The following is a 20,691-nucleotide window of genomic DNA, read 5'->3' on the forward strand; positions in this document are numbered from 1 at the left end:
TCCCTCGCAAATAAGACCTAGCATGTCCCATACCACAGGGTCACACCCTACAGGTGTCGTCTCACGATGGGCCATGCTTAAGGTAGCCATCATGAGAGCTATGATATAGGATTATACATGGGGAAAAAGGCCTTCCACACGACAACATCTAATGTTTAATTCTCCATACCGTTACCTAACATGATGGAAGAAGAAATTTACTATGCCAACGTATATACGCTAATATACAAGCAAAGCCCCCTCTTTCCTGACAATATGTAGGAAAAAAAGTAAACAAAGAGGAAGGGAGACAATTGCTTTTAACAAATGGAGCCATAATAGGTGTTAATAGTTTGTGTATTTACCAATACAAGTGCAAGAAGCATTTTGCTCTAGACAGACAAGCTAAAGCTTACTTTTAGGAGATGAAATTTAGATAGTTTGATTGATTGCCGATCGTAAATGTGGTTACACACTAGGTGGAAGTCCGAAGTGCTATGTGGACGCTAACTATCTCCCTTTTGGGTTCAAGGGAGTCTCGCACTCACAAAGGATAGACACCTTTTGGGAGCCTTGCCCTCCCAAAGGATAGATAGCCTTAGAACAGACATCCATAAAGTAGCCAATCACAATATGACTCCTGTTTTGTACTTCTGTGTTTTTGTGGGTCACTGCCTTCCCCTTTTTGGACATGCTGAGTGTCACTCGTTTTCTTTTTTGCTCCTTTTTTTTGTTTTTGTGGGTCACTCCCTTCCCCTTTTTGGACATGCTAGGAGGAATTCAGTGTCACTCGTTTTCTTTTTTGCTAGGAATACAGTGTCACTCGTTTTCTTTGTGGAGAGAGGGGGACTAAAGCCTTATCCACCGGCCGTATTCATAAAAGCTTGAGCATGGGTCCAACACAAGGTAGCCAGAAGAGTGTGTTTTATCGAAGCAACCGGAGCGATGACTCTCTTTGTAGCGATGGGTCCAACACAAGGTAGCCAGAAGAGTGTGTTTTATCGAAGCAACCGGAGCGATGACTCTCTTTGTAGCGATGGGGTGAAACAAAAGCTTAGTTTGTAGGCAGCAGCAGGTCGGCATGCGCTTTTTAAGGTTATTCCACAGAGCTTTTTCAAAGGAGCCAAGGCGATGGCAGTTTAGTACAGAGGCGATGTCTAGGGTTCTGGGACAGAGGATTGGCTCAAGGTACAGTGTCTGTGGCAGCTTTTGACAGGGGTTTTATTGAACCGTAGTTATGGCAGGATTGCGGACAGACTGGTAGGGCTTTTATCGTGCACGTCACAAGCATCCATGGCCACGACAGCTTTGTAGACAAGTTTTTGTAGACAGGAGTAAGATGAAGAAACGCCCGTCCACGACGGCTTTTAACACCCGCACTTGCCCTTCCTGTTTTAGCATGGTTGACCCTGTATGGTATGGCTGGCACATCACTCGATGCCCCTCTTCTGATAAGCTTACCAGCACTCAGAAGCCTTTGTTTGCAGACATGGCTCCCCTCACTCCTGTCAAGAATGAAGTGGCAGAAGATTCTCAGTTTGCAGAAGCCAACCTGCATGTTACCTCTGCCGGGGAGGTGGCGTCTGTTTCATTCCCCGCAGCACATAGCCTCACATCAGCTTTGGATTCTCAGAGTCAGAAGGAAAAGGAGGGTCAAGCCGAAGATAGTTTGCCTCCCAGTGCAAATGCCATACCATCACATACTTCACATACTCAGAGTCCTGAGACCATCCTACAAGAATTGGAAACGGCCATGTCTTCTTTGAGGAGAGAGAATGAGGCATTATCTCAGAAGGTGAAAGACCTGGAATCCAAACAAGATGACCTACAATCTGAACTTACACTCTCCAAAGAAGCTGAGAGGAACACGTTGTGCTTAGTTAAATCTCTGCAGGCTAAACTCAGCGAGAAAGATGAGCATCACAGTTGCTTAAAATCCAATGCAGAAGGCCTTCTAAGTCAGCTCACACAATCCAAAGACGCTGAGTTGAAAACCTTGAGTCTGGTCGAATCTCTGCGTGCAGAATTGGGCCAAAAAGACAAGCTTTACTGCCACAAACCAGTGGAGGTAGTTGACCTGGAGGAGTGTTCTGATCGTTCAGAGGAAAGAGGCACAGCAATTGATTTAGAGAAGAATTTTGTTGTGAAAAAGAAACTTGATTTGGATGGCATAGTTGGTCTTGCTTGTGGGGAAGAACCTCCATCCCATGACTTTCTCTCTCAGGTGGATGTATCCATCAAAGAAGCACCTATTTTAACACTGAACACTTTTGGAAAGCAAGGAGATTTGCTAGGGGCTTTAAACAATGTCAATAATGCTGATGGCAGTGCAGACGCTTTAGAAAAGCGTGAAGAGCCAGATAGTGTTGAGAATGGCAGTGAGATTCCTGCAAACCTGTGGGATGATAGAGAAGTGCCTTCAAAGTTTGCATCACCAAGAGTTGTCCTCGACACTCAGCTGGTGAAGAAATCCAACGGCACAAATGGCCCAAAGATTTGTCAGGCAGACAGGCTTGCCCTTGCAAAGGTTGTTGAGGATGGTGTTAGTAACACAAACAGTCTTTTGCTAGAGGAGGGTGAAACTGCTGAGATGAAGTCTCATGAGGAGGACATAGGGCTCAACACTAAAAGGCAATGCACTATTCCTCTGCCACAGGCCTTTCCAGAAAAGCAATCAGATTCACCTGTATTGAGTCCAAGTGCTGGCTCTGATTCATATGCTAAGCAGTTTCCTGAAAAGCAATCACATTCACCTCTATCGAGTTTTAGTGCTGCGGTCAAAACCAAGTCAGGCACTCGCCGAATCGTTCTCATGAGTGACTCTGAGAGTGAAAATGGGTCCATGCAGAATAATCACTCTGGTTCCAACACAGCCAAAAGTCACCATTGCAGTGGTGGGCAAAGCAACCCATCTAGTGCTGGCACTAGTGCAGAAAGAAGAAACACATTTATGCCAGCTGGCATTGAAGGAAAAAACGGCCAAGCAACTTCACGAAGAAGCAAGAGGTTAAAGATGTTGTCTACCAGAACTTCGAAGTCTATTACTCCAAACCAGTCAGTTGATGTTAGTTGTGAAGCACAAAATGAGCAAAGCAGCCATCGAAGTGCAAAGAGGCGTAACACTGCTGTGGAAGTTGTCACAGAAGGCAACATTGAGGCTGAATGCCACACAGATAGAGAACCTTCTGGTGTTCGAAGTGAACCTACTGCTGTTCGAAGAAGCAAGAGGCTAAAGACATTGTCTTTTTGGAATTCAAAGAACAATGCTCAAAACATTGAGTTGAGTTTATCACCAGATGAAGAGAGCATGCCTATGAAGAAAATGAGCTCCAGCCACGGTAAAAAATGCAGGAATATTGAAGAATCTGAAATGTCCAGGTCTGAAGCAAGTGCAAGTAGCCACAGTAGGTCACCGAGAATGCATTTGGAAAGGAATGGATCCTCCAGGACACGGAAAAGGTTGTTTAAAGAGGCTGAAAGCAGGGTTCTGTCTCGAAATAAACAAACCACTGACAGTGAAGAGGATGATAGTGAAAGTGAGAGTGATGAAGGTGCAAGCCTAGGTGGTTTTATCACAGACTCTGAAGGCAGAGAAGTTTCACAAAATTCTGATGAAGATAACTCATCGAGCAGGTCATTTTCTTCAGAGGATAATGTTCAGCTGAAACGTTATCGCGATTGGAGAATAACGAAAGACCTCAAACTCAAGAACTACGTGTGGGATAGTGAGGGTGAAATGGTGTCTGTGCTGGATACAGACCTTGAGCTTTGTTTAAGGGCTGTTTGTGCACTCAACAGACGGCAAACAGAGGATGAACAGAGAGAAAAAGCTTCCAAGTATTTGAATAAACGTGGCTTTGACAAGCTGCATGCTAAAAGGTAAAGGTCTGTCTGTGGTTGCATAAAGTCTTTTCTATTGGTAGCATAGTTGCCAGACATTTTTAAAACGGGAAGTATTATACGAGTTTTATACTTTTAAAAACGTTTTTTACTTTTGGGGAAGTTTTTAAAATAAGTTTTTTATTCACTAATTTTTTAGTTATAATTATGGCATGTATATATAGTTTTTAACCCTAGGAACCATAGATTACATGTATAAAAGTTACACTTGTGCATAAAAACTCAAGAGTGAACAATTTGAAGCCTATGGTCTGGTGGCGGCAATGCTAACTTTAATATTGATTTACCAATGACCATTCAACATTGAGCATTCTTGTTTTTAAAAAAACGTGTCCCAAAAAAATAGTAAAAAATATTTTTTTTTAATTTTCAAAAATTTTTAAATAAAAAAACTGCCATAAAAAAAACGCGTCCCAAAAATTGGAACGTTTTGAAATGTACGCGTTTTTTTGCAACTATGATTGGTAGCCCATAAGATAAGCTTGGTTGATGCACATATGCATGCATTCATGCACACACGTAGGTTAACTCTTGTATACAAGGGTTATCTTGGAATCAAGGGACACATAATCAAAAGTAACATGGGCGAAAGCTCTGTGTCTTCTTTCAGCCCTAAGCAACTGAATAGGAACCTTGATGTAAATCACCAACAAACACAAAGAGAGGAGAGAGAGAGATAGCTATATTTTTAGTATCTTGGAATCAAGGGACACATAATCAAAAGTAACCCGGGCGAAAGCTCTGTGTCTTCTTTCAGCCCTAAGCAATTGAATAGGAACCTTGATGTAAATCACCAACAAACACAAAGAGAGGAGAGAGAGGAGAGAGAGAGAGATAGCAACTGAATAGGAACCTTGATGTAAATCACCAACAAGCACAAAGAGAGGAGAGAGAGAGATAGCTATATTTTTAGTATATTATATAGTACATAAAGATTTGTACAAGACTGTGGCCTTTGGCCTTCAGAAGAAACAACTAGCTCTAATACTTGACCTGCCCCAAAAGGGGGAAGATGAATAAATTGACAAGCTGCATGCTAAAAGGTAAACGTCTGTCTGTGGTTACATAAAGTCCTTTCTATTGTCGGTAGGCCATAAGATAAGCAAGCTTGCTTGATGCACATATGTATGCACTTTATATGAGGGTTATCTTGGAATCAAGGGGCACATAATCAAAAGCAACCTTCCTGTCACCATGCACATGGACATGCTCATCCCAGGGCTAATCCTTGAAGGGCAGCAGAAAAAGAGATGAATTAGGGCATGAGCAGGGCACAAGGGAATCCCGAAAGCATGTTGTGGGTGCAGGATCTGGCTAACAGGGTATTGAAAGTACTACGCGGTTGGTCGGCAGAAGGCATAATATTTTGTGTATTTTTTTTAAGGGCTCAACCAAGAACTTGTAGAGCATCTCATTCCTTATTGGGATTTGATCATAGACTAGGACTATAGTAGTCAAGACAACCTTTTGGGCATGCCTAGGGCTGCCAAGATTATGTACCTTTTTGTACCATATGAATATATTGAAAATACAGCTAGTCATTTGGGGCTGCCTGAGAGGCTTTTATGGAGCACTCCAAGGGATGAAGTTTATCCAAGGGGTGGAGCCAAGGATTGTCACGCAGTGTGCAATACACGTACGGCCCGACCACTAGCGGAGTCCGAGCCTCAGAGCATGGCCGATAGGAGCTAGTGGGACCTAAGATGGACTAAGCTGCTTGTCATGAGGAAAAAGAGTTGATGGGTGGGTGTGTGGATGCCCATGCTGCACGCGACAAGATGTGAGGTACACAATCTTCAAAGAGGTAGCGAGCTTGCAGGTGGTGGAACCCTTTCCTCAAAAAAGGGCCCTTGTAAGGGGTGAAGAGACAGAAGAGAGTTTGCCAAAGAGACGAAGCAGCATGATGCAGTGGCAAGCCCTTGCACAGAGAAGTTTACCATTAGGTTAAGGATTCCGAAGGGCACACACTTGGGCAAGGCTAATTCTGAGAAGGAAGGCTCTGCCCATCACCTGATGCTACCCTGCCGTACATGAACATTAGAGAGACCAGCCGCTTTGACTGTAGCAAGAAGCATGAGGACACCTCCATGTATTCCTTTGTGCCCACATGTCAGAAGGTTGCACAATAGACCTGTCTTGTGCTAACAACTATTTCCGCAGGAACAAGGTCTGCGAGAACCATTTCAAGGCCTCCAAGGTGGAGGTGGGCATTTTTGAACAACGCTTTTGTTAGCAGTGTATAATAGGTTCCATGTCCTGGCCGAATTTGATGAGGGCAAGAGAAGTTGCCGGTTGACTCTCGTGGGCCACAACAATAGGAGGAAAAGGTCACAACTAGAAGCCACTTTTGTGCTGTCTTTTGGGACCTTTGTTTGCCTTCCAGCGTGGATACGTGGGCGGAGTAGTGCATTGCGGAGTTACTGTGGCTTGGCGGTGGGCAAGTCTACTCCGAAAGCAAAGTTGGAGCTACCAAGTTGGTGTGTGTGTGTGTGTGTGTGTGTGTGTGTGTGTGTGTGTGTGTGTGTATATATATATATATATATAAAGTTTTCGTAACTTTTTACAAATTTGTGCATGCGGATGTTAGTTTCCATTATCCAAATGATGGATACTAATCAATCTAGCCTTTTGGTCTCTGGTTTATTGGGCCGAGAAATGTGTCTGTTTTGAGTCTAATTTATAACTATTTCGACCATAATTGTCCGGAGATGGTTTTACGTCCCAGATGCCTGTGTTTCCGAAAAGAAACCTTTCTTGACTAGTTGGTTAAGACAAATTTACTCTAGCTAAAAGCCTGCCTTGCATTGGCTTTAAAAACTCATGGTAGTGTGATCGCGACCAAACTAGGCCCATTGTTCTTATCACTATTTTGTCAAGAAAGTGTCTTTGGGAGGGGTTATTTAATAATTGGAGTGTTGTTTGCTTAGTTTGTGAGATGCAAGCTCTGGTGTGTGGTCCGTAGAGATGCATGTCCTTGTGAGTGCATTCTAACATGCCAACAATTTATGTTTCACAAGGTATATGAATTATGTTTGGATTTGAACATTAAGTGCGAGGATATCTTTTGTCGAGTTTTGATCCAATTTATGGGAAAAGGAAAATGAAAAGTTTTTTTTTTCTACCTTGTTAACAAATATCAATAGCTTCAAAGATTTGTAGTAATCTTAAGCTCTAGGGCTTGTAGTAATCCGAGGCTAGGAGTCAATGGGGTTCATAGGAATCCTGGGCTGAGAATCCATACATTTCGAGTACGTAAAACCAAAGTATTAAGGACATTTATTGTTTGTTATTCATCATGTTTACGTTTGAGTATGTAGTTACTTCATTTCATGTGAAATAGCATATGTTCCATTTGCTCGATAAATTGGGAGTGTATTTGACATGTTATGTCATCTTGGAAAATATTAATTGTGAATTTCCTCGTTTTTGTCTTATAACTTCATAAAATTTGCCATTCAAGTGGTTGGGGTTACACTTAGCCCAAGATTTATCGGATCAATTCCACAAGTATACTCCGGAGTGAGTATTATAGAATTTTGTGATTAGATTTTGAATCTCCTAAATAGTGAATACATGGTTAAAATAAATTATATCTCGTACAAATGGTGATATGTTGCATCTGTCATCATTTGGCCACCCAAGCTTTCTCATCATGTATGTACATTGGACTGGTGTCCATGGCAGTTGTATATGCCGGGGATTGATGCCACTCATGTGATATTGTGGACTTGGCTTTCCGTTGGGACTTGTGCCTCTGTGTACATGTCCGGAAATGCCTGGTGGATTGGTGTTCCATTGGGTCTGGTACTTTGTGTACTTGCTTGGAGCACGTCTATTTTGGTATAGTCTCATGAACAGGGATTGTCCATACCAATGCTGAATTGCATAGCATCTTTATGTGCTTGCTTGCAATTGAAATTGCATGCTGTTTTCATGCTTGCTTGATCAATGTGTAGTTCCGGGTAAGGGGACGCCCGCTTGTGAACCGTGCATGTGAAACTGTCTGCTGACATGGTTATGTGGCATGTGACAGGTGGTAAGTATTGGTCATAAACCTAGCCTTAATTTATAAGTGAGTGTGTACACACTTCATTAAGTTTTGGGCGACCAAAACTCACTTATAAATTATGACCAGCCCGGTGTTTACACACACTAATGTCCTGAGGTGGACAAAACCCAATGTCCACTGCCCAGACCTTATCCCCTTTGTACAAAGGGAGTAACTAGCCATGTGTCCACTCTAGGTTGCTCCACAAAGCACCTGCCGACCACCTATACTGGACAACTCACCACCTCACTCCTCCTCCTCGCTCTAGAGATTGGCGCCTCCTTCATGAGGGCATTTGGGCTGTATTTTCTGCACTTTCTCCTTCCCAACTCCATATCCAAGCTTGCTAAGGTATTTCTCAAGCTTCCAAGAGTGTTTCCGGGTGCTAATCACTCTCCTACACACTCCCAATGATTGAAATTCAGCAAAACAGCTCTCTTTATTGCTGTAATTTTTGGTCTTTTTGCTGAAAACCCTAATTTTTGTGAGGGCAGAAGAGACCAAAGGACCAAATATATGAAAGATCCAAGTAAAACACATAGCATGCAATGGTGATATGTATATAAAAGATGAAGTCCAGTACAGAAGCTCTATGTGAGACTCCAAATGACCAGAGAAAGCTGCTGTCCCAAAAACGCAGACGTCAATCCTGAAGTAAGCCTGATGTGAGCGCCTAGAAGTAAGCACTAATGTATCTCTGAAGTATAGCTGAGATGTAAGAGCTGATGTGAGCGCCTAGAAGTAAGCACTAATGTATCTCTGAAGTACAGCTGAGATGTAAGAGCTGATGTAGGCGCTTATGAGCTAATCACTGTTGATGCAAAACGTAGAACTGTGCTGTGGTGAAAAAACGCAGTTGTATGCACCATGGACCAGTAGCATTAGTATGTGAAAAATGCTGAAGAAGAATAGCAGAAGAGCACGTTCAAAGCAGTATCAGTAGTGATGGGTTTCGCTAGTTTGTAGGCGACCTGTTCCAACGCCAGCGGAAGGTAGTGAAGCAAGCTATGGTGCTGTCCACGATCAATCCAGTAGAAGGGGGTGAAACGTTGTGGTGAGAGTTGGTGCCCAGTCGATGTTGGTTGATGAAGAGGATTAAGAGGCGCCTCATATTTATATGAGGTCAAAGTGCTGGTCGACTAGCATGAGCAGTTGGCTAGAAGGTAAAAAAACGTGGCCCCTTTTGGGCTGGGTTAAATACCCTTTTTGGGTATATTTTCACACACCCCCTCTGAGACCAAAAAGGGATCATGAGAGAAGATGAGGGGAAAAAACAGATTTGGTTGTTGAAGATGAGGATTCTTGTGATTTGAGACCAGAGTAAAGGCATCTGGAATTGAGAGGTACTGGAAGAATGCCACAATGCAAGAGGTTTTCACATGCATGAATGCCCATTTTTGGGTTCACATTCATACATGCGTCCCAAACACAAAAAACAGAACGCTGTGCATAGGGAATGCAGGACGGGAAAAAATGGTGGCATCCAATGGAGTAGCCACGGGGTCCGGGGATAGCACCATCAGGAAAGTAGGAAGTAATGAGTTGGAGATAGTACTACTGTGGAGACACGAAAATACCATCAAGATGTCGGATCACCTCCATGCCAAGGAAATATGAGAAGACCGAGATCAGTCATCTCAAAAGTTTGTCTGAGCTGTGCCATGATATCAACCATTTTGGCTTGATGTGAACCTGAAATAATTAGGCCATCGACATACAGTACTAGGTAGCAAACCATCACCTGATCAGTGTAAATATAGATATTGGGGTCATAGTGAGATGGGTGAAAACCTTGGCTGTGAAAAAATTTGTCGATGCAATGATACCACGCCCGGGGTGCCTGCTTAAGCCCACAAAGAGCTTTATGTAGGCGAAAGACTTTGTCCTGACTCCTCAAGACCAGGGAGAGGGAAACCGGGAGGTTGGTCAACGTAGACCTCCTCTTTAAGAATGCCATTTAAAAAGGCACTCTTAACATCCATTTCATAGACTGGCCATTTATGTTGGGCAGCTAGATTGAGTAAAAGACGGATTGTGGTCATTCGAGTAGTGGGATTAAAAGTCTCGTCGAAATCAATGCCTTCTTTTTGGCGAAAGCCTTGCACAACAAGCCGGGCTTTGTATTTGTCCAAGGTACCATCGGCTTTAAATTTGGTGCGGAGGATCCATTTGGTTCCAATGACCTTCTTATGACGAGGGCGACCCACAAGGGACCACGTGCCATTACGATCAATGCTTTCAAGTTCTAGTTCCATGGCCTGTTTCTAGGATGGAATTTTAATAGCATCTTTCCCATGATGTTGGCTCATCATGTGCCACATAGTCTGCGGAAAAAACAGAGGCAAACGAGGCACGAGGAGTGAGTCTGGTGGATCGACGAGGATCGTCCAAAGGGATATCAAGGGGAAGCATGCAAGAATCATGCATGGTTTGTTGATACCAGCGAGGTAAAGGGTCCCTGGGTGGTTGTCGGGAGGAGGAAGCCTCCTCAAGAGGTGAAGTTGTAGGTAACTGATGGGGTTCGTTTGGCACAGTCTGAGATTCTTGTTCAGTTGGTATGGGCAGCGGAAGGCAAAGTAAGTCTCGCTCATCAAAGACATCGTTTCCACAAACGAAAACTTTGTTTGATCGTGGATCAAAAACTTTGTAAGGCCGGAGTAGCCAAAGGGCGAGGCGGCGGTGGAGTTGGCAGCACTAACTCTGCCAATAAGGGAGGCGGAATAGGGCGGCGGCGGCGACCAGCGTAGTAGCGCCGCCTGGTTGGGAGGTGGGGATGGGCGGTGGCGGTTCTGTCTCCAGTAAGGCCGCTGATGCTGTAGGCGGGACTAGGAGGATGCGGGCCAACGTGGGCGGCATCGGCTGTCGACGGAGCTGATTGCTGTGCCGGACTGCGCTTGTCGCTGTGCCGGACGGACTGTGATGCTGTTGGACGGACCGTCTGTTCGACGGATTGCAGCGACGGAAATCCACACGCGAAGGAAAGAAGACGGACATTGGCAGCCCAGCTTTGATACCAAGGGCATACACTCAAACACTCACACACATTCCTGCATATTAGGGTTAGGTGCAGGAAGAAGAAGCTCACACATAAGAGAGAGAGAGAGAGAGAGAGAGAGAGAGAGAGAGAGAGAGAGAGAGAGAGAGAGAGAGAGAGAGAGATTTTATTAACGTCTTCCAAAAGACCGAACTCGGCCTATGAGACAAATCGGAGTACCTGTATGGGGTATCCTCTGTCATCCCAACAAAATGAAAAAGTACTGAATAAAAAAGCTGAATCTGGGTGTGCAGGGGATGGAGCTCTATTACTAGGAGAATGCAAAGCTATATGCATGGAGTATACAATCATGATATGCAACCTAGCTAGCTCCATCCTGTACCATACTGGGGGTATAAAATGGTATACATCAGTGAAGGGGGTGTCCACAGCTCCCTGAAGAACATGCCTGGGTGTGCTCTGAAGCGAGCCAGTCGCTCCGCACCCTCTCTGTGAAACTGAGCTCTGATCTCTGTCATCTCTCTCTGGTATAGGCGTGGTGTCCGAAAGCCAGGTGTCCTCTGTCTCCTGCGGGCTCTAAGTGTCTCTGCTCTCTGGAGAGTAATTCCCTGCCGTGTAGGGGCTGGGAGGGGTATGGATCTCTGAAAAAATGTAGTAATCTGTGTCTGTCGCCCCCCCTCTGGAGTTGTCTGAGCCTGTAATAATGTCTCTCTGTGGCGCTGTATGTCTAGAATGTATCTCCCCAGTATGCGTTGGTCTGCTGTCTCAAAGATCTGGCGTAGGGAATGTGGCTCTCTGAATAAAATGGGATATCTCTCTCTGATGGCTGTATATGCTCTGCATCTGCATACATAATGCTCCTCACTCTCCACCTCCTCTCTGCACAATCTGCATACCCTCTCCTCTTGGGGGATCCGTGCTGCTCTGCCAGTCTCAATCTCCAATCGGTGTGATGAAACTCTGAGCTGACCAATAGCCACTCGGGAGCCGTGTGGTAAAAAGCCCTCCATGTATCTAGGCCTCTCTATAAATCCATCATTAGTGATACTCATGAAGTGATCTTTGTAGTATAGCATCTTCAGTGGAAGAGGCTGTGTAGGCGATATCCATGTCTCTCGTGTATAGAGCTGCCATAGATCCTGTCTCAACTCTCTGTTCCTCTCACTATGAGAGAGACGGATATGTGGTGCATCCCTGTCATACTGGAATGGTGGTAGATGATCCATGTCTAGGCCATGCTGTGAGAACCAATGTGTGACCTGTGCATACCATGATCCTCTGTCTCCTGCCTCAGCCAACTGTCTAGATGCCTGAAAAGCTCTGTATGATAATCTGTCCTGTGGCATCTCTCTGAATCTGTCTAGCAGGCATATAGTCTGAAATATGGCCTCTACCGTCATAGGAGGCGCAGCAAACTCTGCTCGGATAATGTCATGAGGTACTGACGGTTTGCTGCGTATCATGCGTGCCATCATGAGGGCCTGTGGTCTCTCTATCTGTGTCCACCAATGAGTAGCAAGGCCTGGCGCCCATACTGCTGCTCCATACATCAATGCCGGTGTGACTAATGTGTCAAATAGCCACCCCTTCGTCCGGGGCTCCTGAAAATGCGCCTGGTGGCACTGTCTCTCTAGCATAGCCAATGCTGCATATCCCCGTGTCAATCTAGCTCTGGCTGCTGAACCCATGGTAAAGCGTGTGGCTGCTGCAGAGAAGGTAACCCCTAGGTACACGTATGATGTCACCACCTCCACCTGGCATCCTGCGAGAGTGAATGTCAGCTGACTCCTGCCCTGTCTCGATGTATGAAAGACCATAACCTTGGTTTTCCCAAGGTTCACAGTAAGACCCCTCTGTGTGCAGAAATCATGGAGTGCATGTAGATGCTGCTGTAGACCACCTGGGGACTCAGACACTAATACAATATCATCAGCATAGAGCATAATATGTACTGAGGTACCTGCTAAATCAACTCCATCTCCGCCTCCCCGTGTAATGAAGTCAGCCACCTCATCAATGTATAACCCAAATAGCGTGGGGGAAAGTGGGCATCCTTGCTTCACACCAATGGTGCTAGCAATAGTCTCGGACATACCTCCTGGACATCTGACTCGCCCAAAAACCTGCTCATATAATGCATAGATGCCCCATGTCATATCTGCTGGTATGCCAAGAGACTGCAGGCGCTGAAAGAGCCTCTCTCGTGGTACTGTGTCAAATGCCTTGCGGAAATCCACAAAGCAGCAATAGAGCTTTCTCTTCCTCACTCTGGCCTGATCAATCATACATCTCAAAGTGAATACATGGTCAGTGGTAGAGAAAGCTCTCCTGAAGCCTGCCTGCCCTGATGAGCGTAAACCTGCTCGCTCAGCATATAAGCTAAGCTCCTGCTCCAGCACTGCACCATAGAGTTTGGCTAGCACGTGGCCAACCATAACCGTCCTGTAGTTGCTCGGATCGAGCATATCCCCTGTTTTGTGAATCGGCACAATGGTGTGCATCGTCCACTCCGCAGGCAAACCCTCTGCTAGTGCCCTGTTAAACAGGTGTGCAAGAAAAGGAGCTAAAGAATCTACTGCATATATGAGATGCTCACCCTGCAGGCCCATATGGTCGGCGGCCCGTCCATGCTGTAGGCGGCGGATAGCTTCCTGTACCATCGAGTGGGTAAAGAAGCTAGCTGTGGTAGGTCGAGGCTCCTGTGGCTGAGGTATAGGTGGCTGCTATGGGGCATGGTATAGACCCTCTGCATATGTGTGCCATGTCTGTGGGTCTGCAATAGGTGTCGGGGTCCGGGGCTCTCTGAAGTGCCGCCATGAGACAGGGCTATCTCTACTCATGAAGAAATGAAAGATCTCTAGCTCCTGCATCTCTGCAAAGGCCCGCCTTTTGCGGTGAGTAAGTCTCCTCATCTCTCTCCTCGACTCCTGCTCTGTGATGGCTCCCAAGGCTCTCTGTATGCGGAGTCATGAGTATAGGGCTCTGCACTCGTCATCATACCATCTGTTCTGGGGCATAGTCCTAGGTCTCGCAGGCTCTCCTGAATGTACACGATGTGGGAAGCTCTGTAATGCAGCCGTGTGTAGGAGTGATGCGAGCTGGGCTGTAATGGTATCCATAGATGCCAGGGGATCCATGAGTAGGAGCCCATCCTCTACTCTGCCAGTGTATATGTCTGCCATGTCATGTGTGAAGTAGATGGTAGTGTGTGGCGTCGGTATGTGGGGGGCTGGTGATACTGGTGATCCGGCTAGTGAAAATGCCAAGTATGTATGATCTGCCCCAATAGGACGAGGTGGAATGGAGAATGAGGTGACAAGCTGTGATGCCTCCAAAGACCCCATAATGTAGTCTACCACCGTGCCTCCGGTCCGTGTATGACCCCCATGTGGGAAGCATGTCAGCCCTCCTGATCCCGGCCACTGTAGCATCCCGTTATAAATAACGAGACGATGCCTGGCTCCTAACTCTAGTAAGTGGTCCCCATAATGCCCTCTGTCTGGTCCAGTGTCCTCTGATGCCCGACTAGCCCCTATCTCCTCTGGATCCACAGGGTGGAGGATCTCCATGTCATCATAGTCATACACCTCACACTGTCTGCTCTGTGTGTGGGCATTGAAGTCGCCCGTAAGAAATACTTCCCCTAGTGTAGAATAATGCATAATCTCCTCTGACAGACAAGTGTATGGCGAGGCTCCTATCTCCTCCTCCTGTGGCATGTCCTCTGTAATGACGTAGGAGGATCCTGATGGAGAAAAGTAACATAGAGCTATGTATATAACCCTGTCCTGTGAGAGCTGTAAGCTGATCCACATGTATCTGGCCTCTGGATCCTGTGCTACCACTCTCAGTCTCCCCTGTAGCTCCCGTCTGAATAGGACTGCTACTCCCCCCGACCCTCTCGAGGTACCCTGGCGTGTGGTCCTCCTGTATGCTGACTCCCACTGGAATCCCTCTACTCGAGGTAGCCCTCTCTCTGGGCTCTGATGTGTCTCTGTCAGAAGTATGATGTCTCTCCCCACCATAACATGCTCCAATCGTCCAGGCTGCACCCATAGTGAACCATTACAGTTCCATACTGCTATGTGTATCTCTGTCAGTGGCCTGGTCTGTGTCCCATAGGCCCCAAACCGCTAATCCATGGGCCGGCCATCAATGATGACCCGACCATCTCGATAGAAGGCCTTCTTGCCTTCTCTCCTCGCGTGTAAGACTCGTGGCATGCAAGTTCTCCTATGCTCAAGTTGCATCCTCGTGAGATCATCATCCAAGAAAATAGGAGCTCCCTCTAAACCCCGTAGTATGACCCTCTTCCTCATGAAGGTGACCCTCTCCGTCTCTCCTGCAAACTGTAGGATGAGGGCTCGCTTGCGTGTTGAGTCTTTCCCGGCTCTCCATGCTTTGGTGAAGGGGAGAGGGTGCTCTTCCTTGTAGCCGAGCTTCATGCATAGAAGCTTTCCATCTTTCTCGGGAGTGGAGTCGGGTGTCTCGGCTATACCTGAGAGAGCCCAAAATACCAAGTGTGTGGTAGCCACCAACAATTGGTATTAGAGCTAGTCTCGCTTGCCTCCGCGAACTTCCGTCGACTAGATTCCGTCGGACACTGCGGTTTCGACGACTAGGCTCCGTCCGTCGGCCCCTCGGCCACTTCTGCACGGCTCAACAGGCGCACTTACTGGGGCGAGAAACGCCGCCGTCCAGGTTGCAGGCGTTAGCCGCCAGATCTTACCTCCCAGCCGGCATTTACTGCGCAATGCCTCACCGCCGCCGCGTTCCACCTCCAGTCTTGACGTCGTTACTGCGCATTGTTCCACCGCCGCCTCGCCCAATGGCTATGCTGCCCCACCTGTGCCCACACGGGCCTCCGCCGCCCGTTGGCTTCCGACCGGTCCCACACCCGTTGCTTGCACGGCCTCTGACCGCTTCCATGTTCAGCGTGCAATTCCCGCCATTTGCAATACGCCCTGCTCCCTATTCTGTCCGGCTCCAGCATAGAGCCTCGTCAATGCCGGCGTCGTCCAGCGTTCTGCTCCGTTCGGTGTACTTGTTGACGTTGTGCAGTTCTCCTCGTGCCGTCTGACACCCGACACTTGGCTTGTCGTAGGTACTTTAATTTCAAACAGTACAAAAAAAAACAGACATTCTTGTGCAGGTCTAGGAAATTTTGGGGGTTTAGCAAAAACCCCCCTTTGCATGGAAAATTGTAGGAGGCAGAATTGCATGGAGAGTATTTGCTGCAGAATTGCCGAAAATAGAACATGCTGCTTTGGTTGGAATTTGGGGGTTTTCCAAATTAAGTTCAAAATCAGCAAATTAAGCCTCTTCTAGTTGCAGAAATTTGGGGCTTTCGCGAAAATTGGGCAATTGACTACCCACTGAAGCAATTGCAGTGCATAAATAAAAATTGAGGCTTTTCAGATTGGAGCATGTAATTGGGGATTACAGCGGTGATTTGTCACATATGTATACACATTGTGTGTAATTGGACAATTTGGTGCAAGTTTATACTTGCTTCAAGTTGCAGGCAAAAATTTGCACAGGACATTTGGTTGCCTGGCAGTGCACATTGGTGCTTGGTTTGCTTGCAGGTGTATTTTGTCGACATGGGTCAAAATGCTACAGATGTATTTGGTGTGCTCACCCAGGAGGACAAATTGGATGGATCAAACTACTCCCTCTGGAGTTTCATGATCTGTAATTTGCTAGTAGCCAAAGGACTTTGGGGCATCTTGTGTGGTGACGACACACGTCCACTTACCATACAACCAGCAACGCCTCAAAGGGGAGGTGCTCAAAGAGCTCCTGAGGTAGAACCTACTTCCACACAAGAGCAGAAGAGATGGGACTCTAGGGATGCACATGCCATGTCCTTGATAGCCCTTTCAGGGATAAAGAAAAATCTGCTCTCCGTCTCAGCCATAAACGACCAAGGTTTAAAGGTTGAATTTGAAGATGGGAAGTGTTTGGTAAAAGACCCATCAAAGGGTTAAGAAATAGTCACTTCTCGAACACGATACAAAGGCTTGTATAAGCTAGACAGCTATGACAAGTGTACTTATGATGCAAATACAGTGGCTGCCCATACTCTTGCTATGCATGATGCAGAGCTATGGCATGCTCATTTTGGGCATGTAAATTTTCGGAGTTTGATGCTTTTGCAGAAGCATCATATGGTTGATAATATGCCGCCTCTTGAGTCTCTAACAAGACATGTATGTGAGGGGTGTATTTTGGGAAAGATGCATCGAAAACAATTCCCCAAGGATGGAGCTGTTAGAGCTGAAAGTAAATTACAGCTCATACACAGTGATGTATGTGGTCCAATGCGGATGTTGGTGTTGGACTCACACACTCACACACACACAAACGTGCACATTACGGTTAGGTGCAGGATGGAGAAGCTCACACAGAAATGAGAGAGAGAGAGAGAGAGAGAGAGAGAGAGAGAGAGAGAGAGATATTAACGTCTACGAGAGGCCAAAGTCGGCCTATGAGACAAAAAAATAATACAACTATGAAGAAAAGAAAAAGTGTGCATGTGTCTGGATACAACTGTGAATCATCATGGATCGGTGGAGCCCATATACAAACAATATAAGGGGGGGTGGGGAAGTGGATGGAGAGAGAGAGCCGAAAGTGTGGTAGCCACAAAATGCAAGTCAACCCTTGCATGTGTGTCACATCCATATAATATAGAAGTACAAAATATTATATGTAGAGTGTCCTTTCACACTTGATATCCAAGGGGAAAAACCACATGGGAAAAAGTGCCCTTGGTTAAGCCCTGTTCACACATAGCACTACCATAAGTGAGCATATGCCTACAAATCCCCCCTGCAGCAGTGGAAGTGTGAACCTGTACAAGGTAGCAGATCACTCTCTGTATGAGAGTAAGCCCAAAGCTTTGCGGAAAGCTTCAAACTTTTCTCGAGGTAAAGCCTTTGTGTATAGATCTGCAACATTATCTTGTGTAGGGCAGTAAGATAAACTGATCTCCTTTGCATGTAACCTCTCTCTGACATAGTGATAATGAATCTCAATGTGCTTGGTACATGCATGAAATACTTGATTTCGTGCCACGGCCATAGCACTCTGGCTATTAGTGAGAATGGTGGTGGGTGTCTGTTGACACTCACGAAGATCAGCCAATAATCTCCTCAACCATACACAATCTACTGTAGCTATGAAGACTGCCCTGTACTCAGCCTCACAAGTAGATGTGGCAACAGTGACCAAGATATGCATGAACTGCCAAGAAAAAAGCAATTCCCACTGGTGGATTGCCTGGTATCATAAACACCATCCCAATCTGAATCACTGTATGCATAAAGCTGCAAGCTGCCCCACTTGGGATAGAACAAACCAAGATCCAGGGTACCCTGAAGATAACGAAATATCCGTTTGACTGCTTGCCAATGCTTTGTGCCTGGGTTGTGCATGAATTTGCTCAACAAAGACACCCCAAAAGAGACCTCGTGTTACACAAGTAAATGAGACATCCCACTGCCTTGCTGTAAATGCCGGCCTCAAAAGGCTCTCCAATATAATGCATAGTAAGCCGTACACTTGGTGCTACTGGAGTAGAAATGGGCTTACATTCATCCATGTGAAACCTTTTTAGCAAACTTTTTATGTACTTAGTTTGCTGGTGCATAACAATGCCATCATCTATATGCATAAACTGTATGCCAAGATAGTAGTGTAAAGGCCCCGAATCTGACATCAAATTCAGCTTTCAAATCAGCTTTGAAATCTGAAATTTGTGCTTTGCTAGTACTTGTAATGAGCATGTCATCTACATACAAGATGACTATGAGAATATCGGCACCGGTTTTCTTCACATACAATGTGCTTTCAGCTGGACTATTCACATAACCTTGGCTGGTTAGATGAGCATGTATTTTATCATACCAAGCTCTTGGAGCTTGCTTTAACCCATACAATGCTTTGTGTAACCTGCATACTTTATGTTCCTCACCAGGAACTACAAAACCAATGGGCTGATTTACATATACTTCCTCTTGTAAATCTCCATTTAAGAATGCAGTTTTGATGTCCAATTGATGCACTTTCCATCCTTTATGTGCAGCCAATGCAATCACTGTTCTTATTGTGGTCATTCTTGAAGTAGGAGCAAAAGTCTCTTCATAATCTATTCCCTTTTGTGTGGGAGAATTAGGGTTAAGAGTTCATGTGTGGGAGACATACACAGAGAAGAAGAACAAGGGAGACAGAGAGAGAGAGTTGTGGGGATAAGTCAACTCATCAATAGCATGAGTGTGTGACTCCCCTATCACACATGTATATTGCACTAGTACACATAGTGCACTTAGTACATTAAAAGTACTAAGTGTACTATGTACTATAACTTATGGGCTTGTACACACTATAAGGGTGGGCATCACGCCTTTACCCCAACAACCTCCCACTTAAAGGCAAAGTGCCCTTAAATGAAGGAAAAGAAAAATCAGCATGTACATGATAATATACAAGGCCATATCAAGGCTGAAACTGGCCTCATCCAATGCCCATCAAGTGTCTGCAATGAGCAAACCGCTCCGGAGGCAAACTCTTTGTCAACAGATCTGCCGGGTTGTCATCCGTATGAATCTTAACAAGCTGAATTTGCTTGTTCTCTATCACCTCTCTGATGAAGTGATACTTCACATCCACATGCTTCGTCTTTGCATGAAAAACAGGGTTCTTTGCCAACTGGATGGCACTCTGACTGTCACAATGCAACAATGGAATATCCCCTGTATAACCCAAATCAACCACTAACCGAGAGAGCCATAATGCCTCCTTGCAAGCCTCTGTGGCTGCAATATACTCGGCCTCTGTAGTAGATAAGGCAGTGCACTTCTGCATCCTGGATATCCATGACACAGCACCTCCCGTGAATGTAAATACATAACCGGTAGTAGACTTCCGGTTATCTGGATGACCGGCATAATCCGAATCCGTGTAACCATGCACTAATGCATCCTGTTTGCCAAAGCAAATGCACATATCCTGTGTGCCCTTCAGGTATCTCATGACACCTTTCACTGCTTCCCAATGCTTCTTGCCAGGGTTGGCCATGTATCTAGAAACCACTCCCACTGCAAATGCAATGTCCGGCCTAGTAGCAACCATGGCATACATGAGACTGCCACATGCTGAAGCATACGGAATCTTGGCCATATCAGCCCTGTCTCTATCTGACTGTGGGCTGTCCATAGCATTGAGTTTCACATATGGAGGCAAAGGAGTACTAGTCTTCTTCCCCCCGTCCATATTGAACCTCTGCAAAACTTTGCCAATGTATTCCTTCTGAGACAAATACAACACATGCTGATTTCTGTCCCGAAGTATCCGCATACCCAAGATGTGATTTGCATCACCCAAATCCTTCATATCAAAGGTTTGATGTAGCCTCTGCTTCAAGGTATCCATCTCCTTACGAGATTTCCCGGCAATCAACATATCATCAACATACAAGATGAGGATCAATAGACTGCCATCCAAAGCTTTCTTGGTGTACAAGCAGTGATCTATGTCACTTCTCCTGAATTTCTGAGATTTCATGAATGTATCAAATTTATGATACCATTCTCTTGGTGCCTGTTTGAGCCCATAAAGACTCTTTTTCAGCTTGCATACAAGCTTCTCCTTTCCACTCACTGCATAACCCTCTGGCTGCTGCATATATATCTCCTCATGGAGATCACCGTGAAGAAAAGCAGTCTTCACATCCATCTGAATCAAGTCCAGATCATCATGCGCAACC

At 45.7% G+C, this 20,691-nt stretch overlaps 1 protein-coding gene across 5 annotated transcripts in view; it reads left to right on the forward strand.

Annotated features, from left to right (window-relative positions):
• The first annotated feature begins 790 nt into the window (after window positions 1-790).
• Window positions 791-20,691, forward strand: part of LOC147610739 (uncharacterized) — a 70,250-nt gene continuing 50,349 nt past the window's right edge. Inside the window, exons 1-2 of one of the 5 annotated variants that reach the window (XM_086785212.1) lie at window positions 791-885; window positions 959-3,858. In XM_086785212.1, coding sequence (XP_086641338.1) covers window positions 1,319-3,858 — 2,540 coding nt within the window. In that variant the 5' untranslated portion in view covers window positions 791-885; window positions 959-1,318. Of the gene's footprint in view, window positions 3,859-20,691 lie in introns of all 5 variants that reach the window. The other 4 variants (XM_086785213.1, XM_086785210.1, XM_086785211.1 and 1 more) reach the window with 4 other exon arrangements.

Source organism: Cibotium barometz, chromosome 48 (genome assembly GCF_041138505.1).
Source record: "Cibotium barometz isolate CiBa-2024 chromosome 48, ASM4113850v1, whole genome shotgun sequence".
Taxonomy (NCBI): Eukaryota; Viridiplantae; Streptophyta; class Polypodiopsida; order Cyatheales; family Cibotiaceae; genus Cibotium; species Cibotium barometz.